The sequence below is a fragment of the Notothenia rossii genome, assembly GCF_949606895.1.
Source record: "Notothenia rossii genome assembly, chromosome: 4".
NCBI classification, from domain to species: Eukaryota; Metazoa; Chordata; class Actinopteri; order Perciformes; family Nototheniidae; genus Notothenia; species Notothenia rossii.
The window spans coordinates 69,165,484-69,183,086 of NC_136902.1; the positions used below are offsets into that span (position 1 = coordinate 69,165,484).

Consider the following 17,603-nt stretch of genomic DNA (forward strand, 5'->3'; position numbering starts at 1 on the left):
GCCCTTGAAAAGGCCTCTACCTGTTCACGTCGGTTTAAATCAATCTAAAAAAAGAGCATTGGCTTAATGACCTGAGTATGTGCAGAATACTTCAAAATTGAATTCCAAGTTCTAAATCAACATTTTTTTTCTTTTTTTTCAACTCTATCTATGACGTTTAAAGCCAGTATTTCTAAACAGTTGCAGATACAGATTCAGTTACACTACAATATTGGTATTACACTATTTTTGTTTAATTAGATTCAAATTTGAGGATTTAGTATGAAGTTTAAAATATTCAGTTTTATGTGATGACATCAAATATGAGGACAGACAATCATAGCTTATTTCTAAAACTTCAAGCTTTGAATGTAAAAAAAGACCCTAGTGTAGGATGCAGCCCTACTTCAGTGTGAAACTGATTTATTTTCACTGGTGATTCCACGAATATAGATACATCATTTGTTGCCGTGCTTGGATCTTCCAGCTCAGTGACTCTTTAAAGCAACACTGTCGCAGGAGGCCAGATAGTGGGCCATTTGCATGTGGGGCTATGGGTGGGGGGGGGGGGGGCTTTCCATGAGACTGACATAACTGGATAAAGGACATGCTAGCTTCAGCAGAGATGGGTTAGTTGACATAGCGGAGAGTTGTTAGCACTGGGGGAGTGTGACGTTCAGCAGGGAGAGGGGAAATTGCGTCCTTGCTCTGCTAGTTAGTCTGAAGTGAACAAAGAGACTTGGCTGTTTCATTCTACTTTGAAAACAACTCCGAAGAGTATTAAGCAGAGCAGACACACAGGTCCCTGATTACATTACTCCTCTGTGCCTGCCCCGCACCACAGCATCATGTGAGCACCGCCCCCTCCACTACACTGCGACATCAATTCGCTCCAAAACACTGGACCGATCAATTCACCTAAAAGGCTCAGGCTTGTCTGGGGCTAAATACAGAGTTTGGCTAAAGTCTTAAACAGCAGCTGGTGGAGTTTGAGTGTTGGTTTTCCTAGTTTCACAGGAAAAAATTCAATATTTACCGGGGAAGGACTGTGCCACTGAATGCCAGTAAACTAATCTGTAAGCGAAAAGGATAATGTGCTCTGACAATAGAGTGCATTACAATATGGGGACATGCTTGGTGTGGAAACACTGATGTCACTAGGAATGGAAACTGTTTTTATTGTGTATGCTCTCAATTACAAAACACTTTCCACTTGTAGTGTTGATGTGTTATACAATCACTGCAAACACCTTAAGTGCATTTTTTAAGGGTGAATACATTGGATTCTGGGATGAATCAAATCCCTTTGATTGTGTTTATGCAGCTTGGTTGCCTGTTAACAATTCTAGAAAAGAGAATGTTGAGTAAGAACACAGGTTATTTTTTTTTTAAATAGAACACAAATATATCATTTTATGGTGTCTGACAAAATAAATAATTAAATAAACTGAAAGTTTACAGTGATATTTTCAACTCCATAGCATAATGCGTTGGCAGATTGGACTACAAAGTTGAACCACTGATACTGGTCGTGTCAAGCAGGTAACCCAACCCTTGAGATATGGTTAGGACTAGACATCAACCTTGAAAGGTTAAGGTTTGGCAATGGCCTCCAATGGTTAGGGTTATGGGGAATGCGTGGCGCTCCGTAGGAACGCAGCGTGGTGCACGGGCTCTCGGGTAAATATTTTTTGTTTAAAAACTCCTGTAGTAAAAACAATAAAAGTTTATAAAAGCCCTGTTTGGTCTGGGTTAAAAAATGTTTAAGAAAGTGCAATAAAAAGGATAAAAGAGAGCAGCGGCATTATTAACAAAATGATATGTGTCCTGCATGTAGCTGGGGTGAAGTTTGGGGAGGGGATTTATGAAATGATCAATATATTCTGTAATGTTGTAGGTTTCAGACCCGCAGTCACTGACGATGGGGCGGCCGACCAGAACCACAGAGGTTAGGCATTGGCTTAGAATGGTTAAGGTAAGGTATTGACCTGTAAAAGGTTAAGGCATCTTAATCTCTCACAGTTAAGGTTAGGGGTTGGCATTGAAAGGTTAAAGGTCCCATGTCATGGCCATTTCCACTGATCATAATTCCATTGTTTAGGTCTACTAGAATAGATTTATATTGTGCAATTTTCCAAAATCCGTTTGGTTTCTCATACAGCATCTCTGTAAACTACGTGTATTCACTGAATTTCACTCTCAGCCTTTAACGGCTCGTTGTAGCTCCAATAGCTCCAGCCCCCACCCTCCCTGTGAGCACAGTGTGCTCTGATTGGTCGGGACGTTGTGAATCGCACTGAGCTCCGTGGAGGTGTTGTTTCCTTGTTTAGCGATACACAGTGAAACACAGCCAAACTCACCCTGAGCACACACAAAGTCACAGCCGAAGTAAAAACAATAAGTGTGGCTTGATATTGAGTAAGAAAAAGGTTGATAAACGCTGTGAGAATGGGTCTGCAGAGAGAATTTCACCGCGATCCCAACTGTCTGTTATCAGCCTGCAGCCAGGGAGGAGAGATCAGCAGAGCTGCTTGCACTGAGTGTGTGTGTGTGAGGAAGTCCGTGGATTGGTCAATTTGGACCAATCAGCGGGGGCTTAAAGTAACGGCTCCGCGGACGTAACGTAACGGCTCCACGGATTGGTCCATTTGGTTCCGGGTAACGCATGACATCATGAGTTACCCGGAAGAATCAATGGACAGTGACGTATCTCCAACGAGGCGTTTTGGGGAGGTATTTTCTGTGTTAGAGTTTTACTCGCTACAGGGTGCACTTTGAGGGTTTTGACTCTGCAGACCGTTTACATGCATAAAAACCTTCATAACACACAAGGGGACGGGTAATAACTGGAAAAGCATGAAATGGGACCTTTAAGGTTAGAGTATGTCATCAAGAAGAAAGCCTTGCAGTTCGCTAATCTGTGGTTACATTCTACACAGACTTCAATTTTTTTCGAAATGTCACTATGAGGGTAAAGGAAGCAGCTCATTCATCGATGAGAATGAAGCAGAACATCCTCTACTTAGCAAATACTTTAGAAATGCAACTGTAAGATGTAAACAGCTGCATGCCAACATACACTTCTTCACCACTAATAAGTTACATTAAATATCTACAAACTCCTGTCCACAGGGGACAGCTCTGTGATTACACATTTATCTGTCATAACACTACCAGCCTCCTCATTACGGTGAATGTTTTATAGTGTGAAAGGAGACGGATCCCTATCTGCATAACAAAGAGCCGATTATACTCCAAATGGCTGGTTACAAGTCGAAAAGATGAAGGAAGGTATATCAAAATCTACCTACTGTACATCAGCTGAGTTGCAAACAAACAGTTGGCCAAAGAAAACTATCCCATTCCAAAATAGTCTCTTTTTCATATGACTGTAGCAGCCTGTTCTCAACCAAAAAACAACCAAATAGGTCGATTGTTCAGTAGCTTATTACAACCTATAGTCACGTTTTAAAGTTTAGCACCTCTAGTGGTCGTGTAAGAAACAACAATTTGCGGCATATGGGCATATGCTCCCGTTGGTTGGAAACGCTCCGGAGGGTCGTATATTCACAAATAACCCTCTCTGGAAAATCCTAAATTATAGAATAGTTTGGCCATTAAAATGCTTTTTGATTTGATTTCTAGCGATAAGTGTATATTGTACTTTTAGAATCCACGTCCAGTGGAGGTGTAGGATCTATTTTACGAAGATAATTTGAGGACTCGCCAGGAGAACGTGTACTACATCTTTCCCCTATTCCTTTCTATTGACCGCGTCCATGTAAAGTTGGCGTCAACCCTCAAACAGTATTTCCGGTCTTGAAGTTTTCATAATAAAACCGGAAGTATTCCCCTCACTGTCAAATGATTTTACAGTGATATCTGCCGTACCCATCCACTAAAAAAGATCAGTTTATCCTTGTTAATTACACGGCATTAATTGGTTTAAATGGTGTACAATGCTTTTGTGTTTTTAACCTTCGATTCGGAGAAACAAATAGTTTTTTCGGAGTCTAGGAAAGACACTACACTACCCATAATCCTCAGCTATCGTTTGGGACTACAACATCCGCTTTGCTTGACAAACCCCGTGATTAGTAAAGCTCTGTGATTGGATGTTGGAGTGGCAGTGCGCCAAGGTTACGCCGAGCGTCAAGCAGCTCTTTGAAATGGAATGAAACCACGGCAGACTATCCAAAACTGGATTCGAACGAGTGGGTGGGGGGGCCACCCCCACCCCACTCCCCAGAACTACACATGCTGTCTAATTGTGTTTCGCAACATGTTCTATGTCACGTCTCTACTGGGAATTGTAGTTTTAAAAGACGTTTTCGTATTTCCCAAAATTAGAAGTTGCCCGTATTATACTGTGTACACCCCTGGAGGTTCAGGGGATGGGAAACACCGTGGTGTTATCAAATTTAAAACATATAATTAATAAATGGGTGAAAATTGCTTGTGTCCATAATGGGCAGCATTAATATATACCCACATGACAGCTAAGGTCAGAAGAGCTTTATTTAATAGCTGGTCTTATGTCTTCAAATGTTGCAAATATGGCAGTAGCCATCAATCAAAGATAAGATAAGATATACTTTATTGATCCCAAGTTGGGAAATGTTTTTGTTACAGCAGCATGTACACAATGCAATTTATTCTTACTTTGTAATTCTACTCCACTACAATTCAGAGGTTAACCTGGTATTTTTACTCCATTATATTTATTTTAGTTACTTTGCAGATTCTGATTAATGATGTGAAATATAAATAACCCTTAAATCAGACTTTAGTTACACCTGAGTAAAATTCAGGGAAGGTGATTGTCAAGTGTCAAAATAAACTGTGCAATATATTAGACGTTAAGTACTTTGTCAGGCTTAATATATATCTGTTGATACCCCCAACATTTTTTTCTTATTCAAAAGAAGACCTTAATTTAAAGTATTCTTTAATGTTTAAATAAGTTATATTATAACTTAGTACTTTTTTAACGCATTTAAGATATGCAACACTAAGCTGTCTGTGGCTCTTTCCTGCTGTAACGCTGCAAATTTCCCCTCTGTGGGACTAATAAAGGTATTCTGATTCTGATTCTGAAAGCCTTATTAGTTTGTCTGTTTTGCACATCCTCCTGTTAATATCTTTGGACGTCCTGCACTAAACTGTTGTATTGTAGAGATCACTACAGTATCTTTTTGATATTTTCTATTCTATATTTCTATCATTGACCTTCTACTTTCCCCCTATTATGTATGTAGGCTACTCTTAATATTTTTAATGAAATATAACATAATCAACAACACAATTAAATAACGTGCTTTAACCACTAGGCCACTAGAAAACGGTCAAGTTTGCACTGTTAACACAATAAATTGTACTTCCAGTATAAGTTTCCAGTTTAGTTTATGACAGATTTATTTTGTTATCCACACATATATTGTTTTGATATTTTTAACAACAAACCGACAGAAAAGATGGTCTTAACATGCAGTGGTCTAGTTAATAAAACATAATAATATCAAACATAATATTACTATTAACTTTATTGTGAAATTAAAACAGAACGGTAAAGAATAATACAGTTTCAGTCTCAAGATTTGAAGCTTTTGCATTGTACCATGAACCTGTAGACCTGAAACAGTCAACTGCTGAGGAGTTGGAAAGGTAGTTTCTGAAGATGTTACAAATAACACACAGCATACAATGCCATCATAACTTTGTATTATTAGTGTAGGACACTTATGTATGTGCCTGCATGTGCCATCCGAGCTCTGCAGCTCATCCAGAATGCAGCGGCTCGTCTGGTCTTCAACCTTCCTAAATTCTCCCACCCCACGCCGCTCCTCCGCTCCCTTCACTGGCTTCCGGTAACTGCTAGAATCCACTTCAAGACACTGGTACTTGCGTACCATGCTGCGAATGGATCTGGCCCTTCCTACATCCAGGACATGGTTAAACTGTACACCCCAGCACGTGCACTCCGCTCTGCATCGGCCAAACAGCTCGCTGCACCCGCACTGCGAGGGGGACCCAAGTTCCCATCAGCAAAAACACGTGGGTTTGCTATCCTGGCTCCAAAATGGTGGAATGAGCTCCCTATTGAAATTAGGACAGCAGATAGCTTGCACATCTTCCGGCGCAGACTGAAAACTCATCTCTTTCGACTCCACTTCGAGTGATAGAATTACTAACAAAGAACTGCTAACAGAGTACTTATATACTAATAAAGGACTGGCTTATCTAAAGCCAGTTGAGTAGCACTTGAAATGTTTGGCTCTATGAAACCTGATGTACTTATATGATTCTGTTTTCTTCAAGGTTATATCTTCCTGGTCGAATGCACTTATTGTAAGTCGCTTTGGATAAGAGCGTCAGCTAAATGCAATGTAATGTAATGTATGTATAACATCTGAAGATGTGTAGTTTTATTCATGTTTTCACAGAATATTGCTATATTATTTCACATATTGTAGTTCTACACATTAATATCTGATTAGTAAAACATCATAGACAGAAAGGTATATCCGTCATTTAATAGTAAGCTAAAAATAACTAAATATACACAGCTAGATCAGATCGCATTCCTTTTAGATGTGACTTTAGAGTAGAGGGGAATTCTTGAAACGGGATGTACAGTGTTCCGCGGCATCTGCCGCTGCGAACATTTTGGGTAGGGCTGTAAAGTGGGGGGACCAATGGCCCCTTGGCCCCCCTGCTTCCGGCGCCCCTGATCTGAACAATTGCTCTAATGGCAATCTAGAAAATGACACCTACAACCTGGGTCTGCACAAAAAAAACAAACACAAATGATAAAACCGAAATAGATACTGAACACCATACTGTATAATCCACCACTTTAACTCTCAATGTCCGCATGAATGTATTTCAAAAACAGTGCCTTGAGTTCTTAACATTATGTAACCGCTTGTTTGCTTCTGGTTGGTCACATTGAGTGACATTTCTTTCTCGTCGAGGGAAGTTTAACTGTTGCCAACAGCAGTCACAGTTTAACTGACATTTCTTGTGGAGGAGAAAAGAAAACACTTACCACAACATCACTGTCTAGAAGTAAGTTCCTCTTTGATCATTATCGGTATCAAAGAACACATGTCTGTCTGTAAGAATAATTCAATGAGGAAGTTTTGATTAGATTAAAATATTTCCTCAAAAGTTACATTTTGAAAACTTCAATGAAATGGCATGGTCATCATGAAGTTTAATAATGTCATTAATGAATCATTCTGTCTGAGAAGTATATCTGCAGTCAACAAATCATCAATATGTCCTGAAAAAGGGGCTTTAATATAAACCGCCTTTGAAAAAATCCCAAATCCCTTTTCAACACCTTTTTTGATAAAAAACTGATGAGGCTGCTGCTTTACTAGCTGATTTAGTAGTTATTCTTTTTTCAATTTCTCACCATCTTAAGGCCATGCAACAGTTTAACTGAAAAACAATACTGACGTTTGTATTTCCCCCCCCAGAGATAGACAGGGAACAGACAAAATGACGAGGAGGAAAAACAAAAAAGAGTGGGAGCTGTCATGCAAAACAGGGAACAAAAAAAAAGAGGTTTGCTGACAAGTAAAAACCTCATCCTTTAGTTGAGATTATCCTCATCTCGAAGTTCAAACAGCTGGGGGAGAGCAGAACAAAGCCCATGATTGACGAGATGATGTTCCATTCATTAGATTGTGCTCGGGGGTGGGTCTCCCTGGGAGCAGACACACGCCACACACCCAGCCGTCACTATCTGAAAACAACAGTACTAACACCCATCAGCAGATTGTGAGAATAAGAAAAACATGTGGAAAAGGTGTTATATTGACTGGTTACTGTCCAATTTCTGATAAATATTGTGCCTTTGATTATCAGCATTTGTTCAAAATAAGATGAGTGACAAGCACACATATCATTTTTGTATTCATATTGTTACAAGTGATTCAGGATTCATATATCAATCTCTTTTTACATACTTCTTTGACAAACTTGATGATGGGCACGCACAATGTATTCTCAAGTCTCCAGCAAGTGTTTCAGATGTTGCTAGTGTTATTGTGGGATGCACAGCAGTGGCAGCAGTAGCAAACCGACCTCAGACAGCTCTGTGGCAGCAGAAACCTGACCTTCCAGTGCCATCGAGTCTCATTGTTCCAACAAAAAAATCAATGCACACAAAGGGCACTTTGGGAGGGGAGAGGCAGATGTGTAGCCAATGAAGAGGGGAGTATGTTTGTATGTACTGTGTGTGCCTGTAAATATGTATAAAATATGCTGTAGGCTACAACACTGGCCTGTTATTTATTTGAATCAAGCCAAAACGATCGGCATAAAATGGGACTCTTGGAAGCAGATACCCAAATATAAAAAATGTTTTACTTGGCCCATTTATTAAGCATGTGTGTATTTTCTGCTCACAATGTGTGATATTCTTTTCTCAAACCTTCGTCAACACATTAAAGCAGGGTGGATGGAGCTGACTGTGTGCTGCTCAAAGCATTGAATATTTGACTTAAAACTCCATTATAATCTTTCTATCAAGAAACTACAGTATGTCCCGTTCACTTTTGATAATACACAGACCTCATTGAGAACAGTAGAACTACTCTCTACTGACATTGTACATTTTACAGTTTGTTCTGGGATTATCTGGAGTGACAGAAGACCAAAACAAGCTGCTGTTTCTCGGTTGTACCTTTTAACTGTAGAAGGACAAACCTAAAACCAAATGATTGTCATGGCCACCAGAAAAATGTAAGTAGCTCTAATGATGTAAAAAGTCAAATGGTCACTGAGTGTGACAATGTGTGGGGCATTGTGAAACCTCATCAGATATAATACAATATAAAAGTTGTATTATATAAAAAGGGAACGTTGCCCTTCCTCGGTTGTGTAACAATGAGCTGCTGTCATGTACTTGGCCAACCTTCCTCAAAGACAGACTGACAAAAGGTAGGTTCAGATTAAGGTGCTGATATAACTAATGCAGGCAGAGTCTCAACAAAACCATCTGAGGAACACAAACACTCCTCTCTAAGAGTCACTATTGTCTAGCCAAGCCTGGTTGATCCCATTCACTGTCATTTTAGGCTTCCCATTGGCACTGCAGATGTATTAGAAAAACAAATATGACACAGTGTAGAGTATGTAAAACTGCGTAATAAAATCAATATGAATTCCAGACACCCAGTAGTCTGGTCTAGTCTGTCTGGCTTTTTATGAAAACTAACATTGTATCTGCCTAACTTGCCATTTGTGTGTCGTCTTCTGTTTGTCTCAGTCTGCTAGTGTACTTTCCATAAGAGGAAGTAACTTATCATGTTTTTCAGAACATGGTTTGTTTTCTTCCTGAAAGGGAATTCCCAGTCTGTTAGGTGACACACTAGCACAGATCTGCAGATGTCTGCCAGAAAACAAAATTATATTTACCTTCTCAAAGATCTTTGTGAACAGTTATCCTCTGTTTGCTCTGAATACAATGCAAGTGTCTGAGTCACTTCATCAAACTAAAATCACTTAACCCACAAGTATAGGATTCTGTATCAACTGATAAAGGCTCAGTGTGTTACAGTTAATGTGTTGCTGCTGTGAAACTGTGGCTCTGCTCCACCAGTACTATGGCTCAAAGAGCAAGATCAGAGATGTTGTGTTAGGAATACTGATTCACGCAGGGAGTTGCCTCCTCACACACACCCTTATTTCTCAATCTTACAGTCACACAGATGCTCAGTGAAATCAATGTCAGCCTCAATAAACATTATTATTCACAGGTCTGGTAGTTTCTTCAGGTTATATTGGCATAAAGCATTTTCTGACTGAACAAATATTTGTGTTCTCAGCAATTGAATTTGTTTCCATGTGACTGCAGTACGTTTTGTCCCTCTCAAAAATGTAAACTGCTTTGTTCAACACACTAAAATAACGCTTAATGCTTGGCTGGTGACTTGATGAGTTGATCCTTAGAAAACAAAATAACTAATCTATCAGACTTTTCAGCAATGAAATAAACGGAAGAATATACTCTATAGTATTTACAACTGTGCAACAATCTAACATTTTGTATTAAGTTACCATTGAATTATTTCAGTTGGTTCCCTGAGAATCTATCCTAGTCACAACAGCTAGAGGATGTTATGTATTGTACACATTGGTGATCCATTCTAGGCTAATTTGAGGTTTTTGGCTCTAAGACAAAAATATCTTGCTCTTGTAATGAAAGGTAATTTTTGAATTATTATACAATAGGTTATTTCAGCTTTGTATTATTCCACTTGTGTGAAAAGTGAGGCAAAAGTTACGGTCTTTGGAGGGAGAGCTGCATGGAATTGCATAACAGTCAACAACTTATTCCTCGGAAAGACACTGCCTTAAATGCCTATCATGCAAAAATGCTTTTCCATAGAAGGTGGAACGTGTTGAGTGGAACAATCTTAAAATGTGCATGTAGTTTGTTTAAGATGGAAAGCAGAAACAAGCAAACACCAGCAAGAAGAAGCCATGTGTGTGAGCACCAGTGAACAAACACAATCAGCTTGTTTCAGATCAGCAGTGGGTCAGCTCTGAATGGTTTTATGAACCAACTCAAATTCATGGCTGTCTATAAATAAAGTCCTTGCTTTTTCACATAATTTAGACTTCAGTAATGACGCAATAGAGAACCAGTGGTAAATCAAGCAACAATGCCCTTGGGGAACAAATAGGTGAGAAAATAACATCTATATTTCCACTTGTTTGGTTCACTATTCAGCTGCACACATTCAAAACTACTACTACTACTTAAGCATCTAAATAAATGAAGTTGCAGCTTATAAGTATTAGTAGCATAAGATTGTCATGCCTTTCTAGAGCATTGAAACATTTGAAGAAGGTATTAGTTTTGGTTTTGAATGCTTATCAAAAGCAGTCCGTTTTTACTCCTTTGGCATAAATAATGCTAGGAATCATGATTTTGCGAGGAATAAGCTGCAAGTGGTTTTTCATCAAATAAGATAGCACAAAGGGGTAATAACAAATACTAACTTCCTGTTATGATGCACCCATACTAAAATATAGTATGAATTTGGAAGCAAAATACATTTAGATAGGGATTTCTCCAAAACACATTTAAGTGAAGTTTCTAGATCAAAAAATGGTGTCACTAATGCAGCTGTGATGACATAAACCCTCTCAGTCCCCCCACCCATTCTCCCAGCCACACCCGCTGGCTACAGCTTATACAGTTTGAGATTCATAACACGACCTCGCTAGTTGTTGAACTTGGAGCAGGGGGATTCCCTCCTGATGTGAGAAAAATAAGACAGCTGTTTTTATTTAACACCTGGACATATTGCATGTTGCAGATGATCAACCATGTGCACCAAGATTAACGTCCACCAGCTGCCAGATGGTGGGAAAACAACATCATGAGCTCAATCTGGATGGACAAGAATATGAGGAGAGTATATTTTACAAACTCACGATAACACACACTGTCCTGAATATATGGGGTGCAACTAATTATGTTTTTCATTATTGATTAATCTGCTTATTTGTTTCTCGGTTCATAGTTTGGTCTATACAATTGTCAAAAGAGGGGTCTTTAAATACCCAAGACCCAAGAAAGTCAGCTTAATATGAATAACCTGAAAATAGCAGGACAACTGCATATTAGAGAGGCTGAAAACTATTTCCTAAAAGTTCTGCAAAATACTTAAGATTAAAGGGGCCTTTTTATGCAAATGTTCAGGTTTATAGTTGTATTTTATGCCTTTACTGTGACATGTTTACATGCTTTAATGTTCAAAAAGGTCTTTATTTTTTTCATAATGCGTGTGCTGCATAGCTTTTTTTACCCTCCATCTGAAACCAGAGCCCAGTCTGCTCTGATTGGTCAGCTGGCCGGCTTTGTTGTGACTGGTCAACCGCTTAGAGATGTCCCAGCCCTTCGCTTATCACGTATGTTGGAGCGCTAGCCAATAGCAGCTTGAGTGTTACATGGTGATGTCATTATGTTACGGAAGTAAACAAAGGAGGTCGAATGGATGCATTTCAAAGGCAGTGGGGGAGAAACATTGGGAGTTTAGCCTTTGCAGACCATTACATGGATAGACAATAGCCTATATAAAACACTCCAGGAAAGGGAAAACCCCAAAGAGCATAATTGAGCCCCTTTAAAAAGGGTTAAATATGTTTCTGTTGATCGACTAATCATTGTGGTTCTACTGAATATTTGTGGTAATGTATGATCTAAAGGTGCATCGATGCTCCAAGCGCACCTCAGATGCCATGAGCTAAAGTAACAATAACTAACACAACACATTCAGCTCACTATTATAGCAGGTCTTTGATCAATCCACCCAGAAAATGAGTCTGACATCTGAAAACATTGGGTTCACCCACACTGGGTAAAGACCTCACTTACTGCTGCTTAGAGGGAGGCGTTTGCATTACTATCATTTATTTTCTTTCAAATGGCAAGAGATAATAGCAAAGTGTGATTCAGAAAATTAAGACCAATTTAAGGATCACAGAATTGCTCCCAGACTGAATCTGTTTTACATAAGAACATTACTGCATAAACATGTTGTCATTTGCATGAGTTTTCTATTTGGCACTTTAATTCAACAAGCTCCTTTTTTTTATCATGAGCAATCCAAGAGGAAAACAAGCCTTTCTCAAGCGCAAAATATTTAAAAGAGAAGCTGTGGCAAAACTGTCCCCTCTGTATCTGCCACTAAGTTTTATAATGGCCAAAATCAAGAATAAGAATTCCCACCATCCTGGAAACAAGAGGCAGAGAGCAGACCCTTTCCTTAACATAACAAATGAAGAGAAAAATCAATAACACTCTCCGGCACTGTGTCCATTTATTTGGCAGGGATGTTCCCATTCCACTCTCTCAAATAACAAAGATGAAAAAAAAAAAACAATTGCCAATGATATCATGTGGCTGGACCTCTGCTGCACATTTTGTGAAAACTAAGACACAAGCTGTTCCAAATAACACCAAAAAAAAGCACAATAGGAGACTTAGAGAAGGAATGAGTTATTAGATTTTGTTTTGTACTTGCATGCCTTAAACGCCAAAACACATTATATTGATTCAGTAAAGGTGTGTTTTTTCATAAATTCTATCATACTATTGTACTTTGTAATCATTCTACAAATTGATATGCAATTGATTTCTGTCTACGAATGTAATGTTTATTTTTTCGTCTATTGGTTTTTACATTTTACAAAACTTGAATAACACATTTAATGAAAAGATAATCATTTATAAATGGTAAACATAGCCAGCAAGGATTTTTCTATACTGTATGACTTGTGTAACTAATTGATGATCTATTGTGTCCCTTATTTACTGTTGGACAAAGAATAATTTAATGAACTTGTCCTTTTAGTACTACTTATTATCATATTGGAAGCAGATTTTTTACTTTACAAACTAAATTGTCTGAAATGTAAAATTGACATACAGTAACAGCAGTAAACACAAAAGCAGATCAATAAGCCAACATGACACAAAGATTCCTAAAAATTAAAAAAATCTTAATGAATTGGCTTGTTAGGTTTCATTGTGTTTTAAACAGGGAGATGGTGGAGAGTTAAATGAAATCAGTGGCAGGTGGATAGAGCAGCAAGCACAGGTCAGGCTTTCCTACCGTGGTTGTCGTCTGACTGGTTGAACCCACACAGCTGGCAGATGGAACGGACCCACTTGTTCATCTCCTCCTCAGTCTCAGCTACGAGATAAAAAGTGCGGTCTGAGGTCTTGATGTCAAACACGAAGCTGTCCTGGAACTCCTTCCTCTTAAAGGTCAGGCCGGCGTCAACCTGCTCGCAGCAGTGCAGGTCGATTACCCTGATGGGTTTCTTGGAGTGGTCGTTCTTGTAGTACTCGAGAACATCAGGGTCACCACTCATGCGGCCGCTGCGGAGTATGAACCAGCGTTTCTTCCATGCCTGGGAAATGGGAATAAAATGTAAGTACAAGACTGACCCTGTGAGCCAGAACAGCAAAATCATATGTGTTGATGGAGAATTACTTTAATCTGCATTTAAAATACTGAACAATAGTTCTGTTTAATTCCCTACTCTATGTGATGCAGAATGTTACCGTGGCAACGCACTAAACCGCTGAACTGGGTTGTGATGTTAACTGTTTATCAAGTAGGGAAACTAAAGTCTGCCTACTTGAGGAGGATGCTGTGCTTTAGCACGCATGTGGTTGTGTGTGGTTGGAGTGTGTGTATGTTGGAGGCTGCGGGGGGAGGCAGCAGGTGTTTACTCCCTCCCAACGCATTTCCTGTGCTGAGATCCCTCTGTGAGCTAAGACAGAAGCAGATCTCCTCCATGACAACTTCATTATGAAACTGCAGACCCCGCCCTCTTCCAGAAGTGGTGAATGACAGTGCGTTGCTCCAATCAACACTGACACATAGCTGCGTGTGACCGTGTCACTGAAGTTGCCTCTAAGACTGTAAATAAACACTCCTTGTCACAACCAGATGAAAGGCAGCAGCAGTCCAACAATACCCACAATTATGCAAGAGCAAAACCAACAAAAGTAACATGTTGATTTCACAAAAACAAAACCACTGTTGCGTTTGTCAACTGGAAACAGCATAAAGGAAGGACAGTGGCCTCCATATGTTTTCCCAGTAACTGTCTTAAAGGGCCTCTGTGTTCTCGGTGCTCAGAGACAAAAGAGGAAGATAGACCAGGAAGGGAGAGGGGGAGTAAAGGGGGGTTTTGGACATCTGCCAGCGATGCACTTCCGCCAGGCAATGTCTCTCACATGCAGGCTGCTGACACACAGGATCCTGCAGGCCCCCTCTCTCCATCAACACAGACACTGCTGCAAGGCTAGCTGCCCCACACCCCCTCAAAGCAGACAGATGCATAAACACAGAGCAAAACATGGATTTCATTGCATCTCTCCTGTGCTTTTCAAATGAGGTATTTCTAATCTTCTTCAGATATATACATACATCATTTTCTTATAAGCTATTTCAGGGATACAATGAATGATGGCTGAATTCGCTGTTTAGGTTTCAATGTCCTTGTACTGCGCACACTGGCTCACTAATATGGATATCTGTGACATTTGTACACACTTCTAAAATGTTTATTTATCCTCTGAGAAGTCAACAGAGGTAAAAAGGAAAAAGGCAGCAACATATGTTTTCTCTTTTTTACCCAGGAAGTGCAGATTGTGATCTTATCTCCTGTGTAGCTGAAGAGCTCCATGTGGTATATGACTTTTTCATTTTTATTTTCTGTGAGAACGATACACTGATAAAAGCTGGAGGCAGTGTATATATATATATATATATATATATATATATATATATATCCTACCACTACAGCCCTATCTGATGAGCTGTGCAGATATACGAGGTCATTTCTCACTATGGGAGGTTGTTATTAATGTTGCAGTTTGTACCGCTAAAGGATGTGGGAGAAAATATTTCAAATAAAGTCTTTAAGCTTCCTTCTAAGTGATTCTATCTGAGTGTGAACTTCCTTATTTCATAAATGCACAGTACAGTCATCTTACGCCTCAAAAGAAACAAACTGCATTCCCCCCATCGGGTCTGTAAAGCTCTTTGGTTCAGTGCCATTACACCATGCACAGCTATAACTCTTGCAAACCCCATTTAAATATTATTGCCTTTTCTGGAAGGAGAGAGCATCACTTAATTGAGACCTGGAGCGCTGCCCAGTTTTCAAGAGGTCAGTGTGACCCTGCTGGGTTATTCCTGGCATCCTTCAACTGCGGCCAGCGTATTAACCCAGGACAGCCACAGCTCTCCACCGCGGAGCAAAGACACATCATTTAGGAGGCCTTATCACTCTAAAAATAGCATGCTTAGTTTCCACGGGAAATGTAGTTGCAGCCTAATTTGGGAACAAATTAATTTCCAGCTTGGTCTTTGAATAAGAGGGTTAAATAATGTTTCCTTTTGTCACACTTTCTGCCAAGCTCTTCAACTGGCATCGCAGCCTCTACTCCCTCTATCACTCTCTTTCTCTCTCATGAACTCTTTCAAATTCGAGCAAACTTCCCCGGCGAAGTAGATCATGGGGGAGGAGGACACAACAAAATGAGCTTACCCACCCACCGCCTGTCCTACAGAGCATGTCTAAGCCCATCGATCACTGTCTAAGCGCTGGGAAGTGAGCGCTGAAGCTGTAAAACTAGGCTGAACTCTCCTGGCTCTCCAACTTTCCCCTCCCCCTCATAGCTTTGGTTTGAGCAGCATCACTTTTCTATGGGGGGGGGGGGGGGGCTCAGCTGAGAGACACACTGTCCATAATAACAACTGGACAGGACAGTCCATTGAACCACTGACAGAGCTGTGAGATACAATATGATTGTTATGAGCTGTTTACTGCAGCATCACAGGGCGTGTTGGAACTCCCTGCTATTTATATAGTGTTGCATCGACTCAGTTGTCTTGTGTCTTATCTGTCAGAGAGAAACCATTATTTATGTATTTTATTATCATACATTTTACCTCCTTGTGTCTATTAACCTGATAACATGTTACATTTTGCTGCCTGTACCTTTAAAGTTCTTAACAAATAATCTGAGGGGAATGTCTTGTTTGTTTTGAACTTGTGATGTGTCATTTTGTAAAGCACTTTGAGCTGCATGTGTTGTATGAAATGTGCTATATAAATAAAGCTTTATTATTATTTGCTCATCATGTTCCCGAGGTCAAAGTCAAATAAAGGTCAAATCTGAGCAGAAAGAAACTATAACCTCAATAAGCAAAAAACAAATACACTATACAACAAAAAATGGTTCTTGACTTCCTCAGATGTATTTTTGTTAAACTCTGCTTTTTAGATTGTCAGGGTCTAAACTGTAGAATAAATGTTCTGCCAGCGCTTGAAGCTCTCCAAGAAGAAGAGCAGCCATCCGTGTCTATGTGTCTATGAGTGTTTAGTTCCTTCAGTCTTATCCAATCAGCCCAAAGGCTTGATCTCACCTTGTTCTAACTCAGTCTCCCTTGTCCTGTGCTGATGGCATGCTAAAGATACAGAGAGGCTACAGTGGAGTACAAAGGAGAACACGTCGGCATCTATTTCAGATGACTGGGAAGGAAAACCTCTAATAACAAATCCTCACACAAAAACCTTTTGATCTAGTTCATTTCTAAAAATAGGATCAAAACGTTTTGTCTTGCCAATTCCTTTTGTTTCTTTGCATGTTGAGAAAGAGACATGTTTTGTTCTATTTTTGACTTCAAAACAATGATACTGGGAAAACAAACAATCATACAAAGGGGATACAATTGTCTGGTATGTGTTGATAGTTCTCCGAGGCTCAACACAACAGTTTAGGAGATAAATACGCAGCGACAGCTGATAAGTCACGGCAGTCATTCACTGTATTTGCACATATCTAATCCAACACCGTAAAAACAAGCCCAGTCTCGTGTCTTTCAACACAACTCATCACTCTGCTGTCCGAGTAACACTGAATAATGAATTTGGGGATGGTTGTGGCCTAAACAATTATCCAAGGTGTGCCTTACAGCAATCGAGCAACACACAGTGTGTGTGTAGGAGTAGGCTGTGTCAACAGGCTGGCTGATAAGTATCATGTTTTTAAATGTGCATGAGCAAACATCCAA

General features: G+C 39.7%; 1 protein-coding gene across 2 annotated transcripts in view; it reads right to left on the reverse strand.

The window, feature by feature from the left end:
- The window catches only part of gab2 (GRB2-associated binding protein 2), a 41,026-nt gene that overhangs the window by 13,520 nt on the left and 9,903 nt on the right, over positions 1-17,603 (reverse strand). For both annotated transcript variants that reach the window (XM_079677291.1, XM_079677290.1), the window contains exon 2: positions 13,620-13,920. In XM_079677291.1, the coding sequence (XP_079533417.1) occupies positions 13,620-13,920 (301 nt within the window). The remainder of the gene's footprint in view (positions 1-13,619; positions 13,921-17,603) is intronic.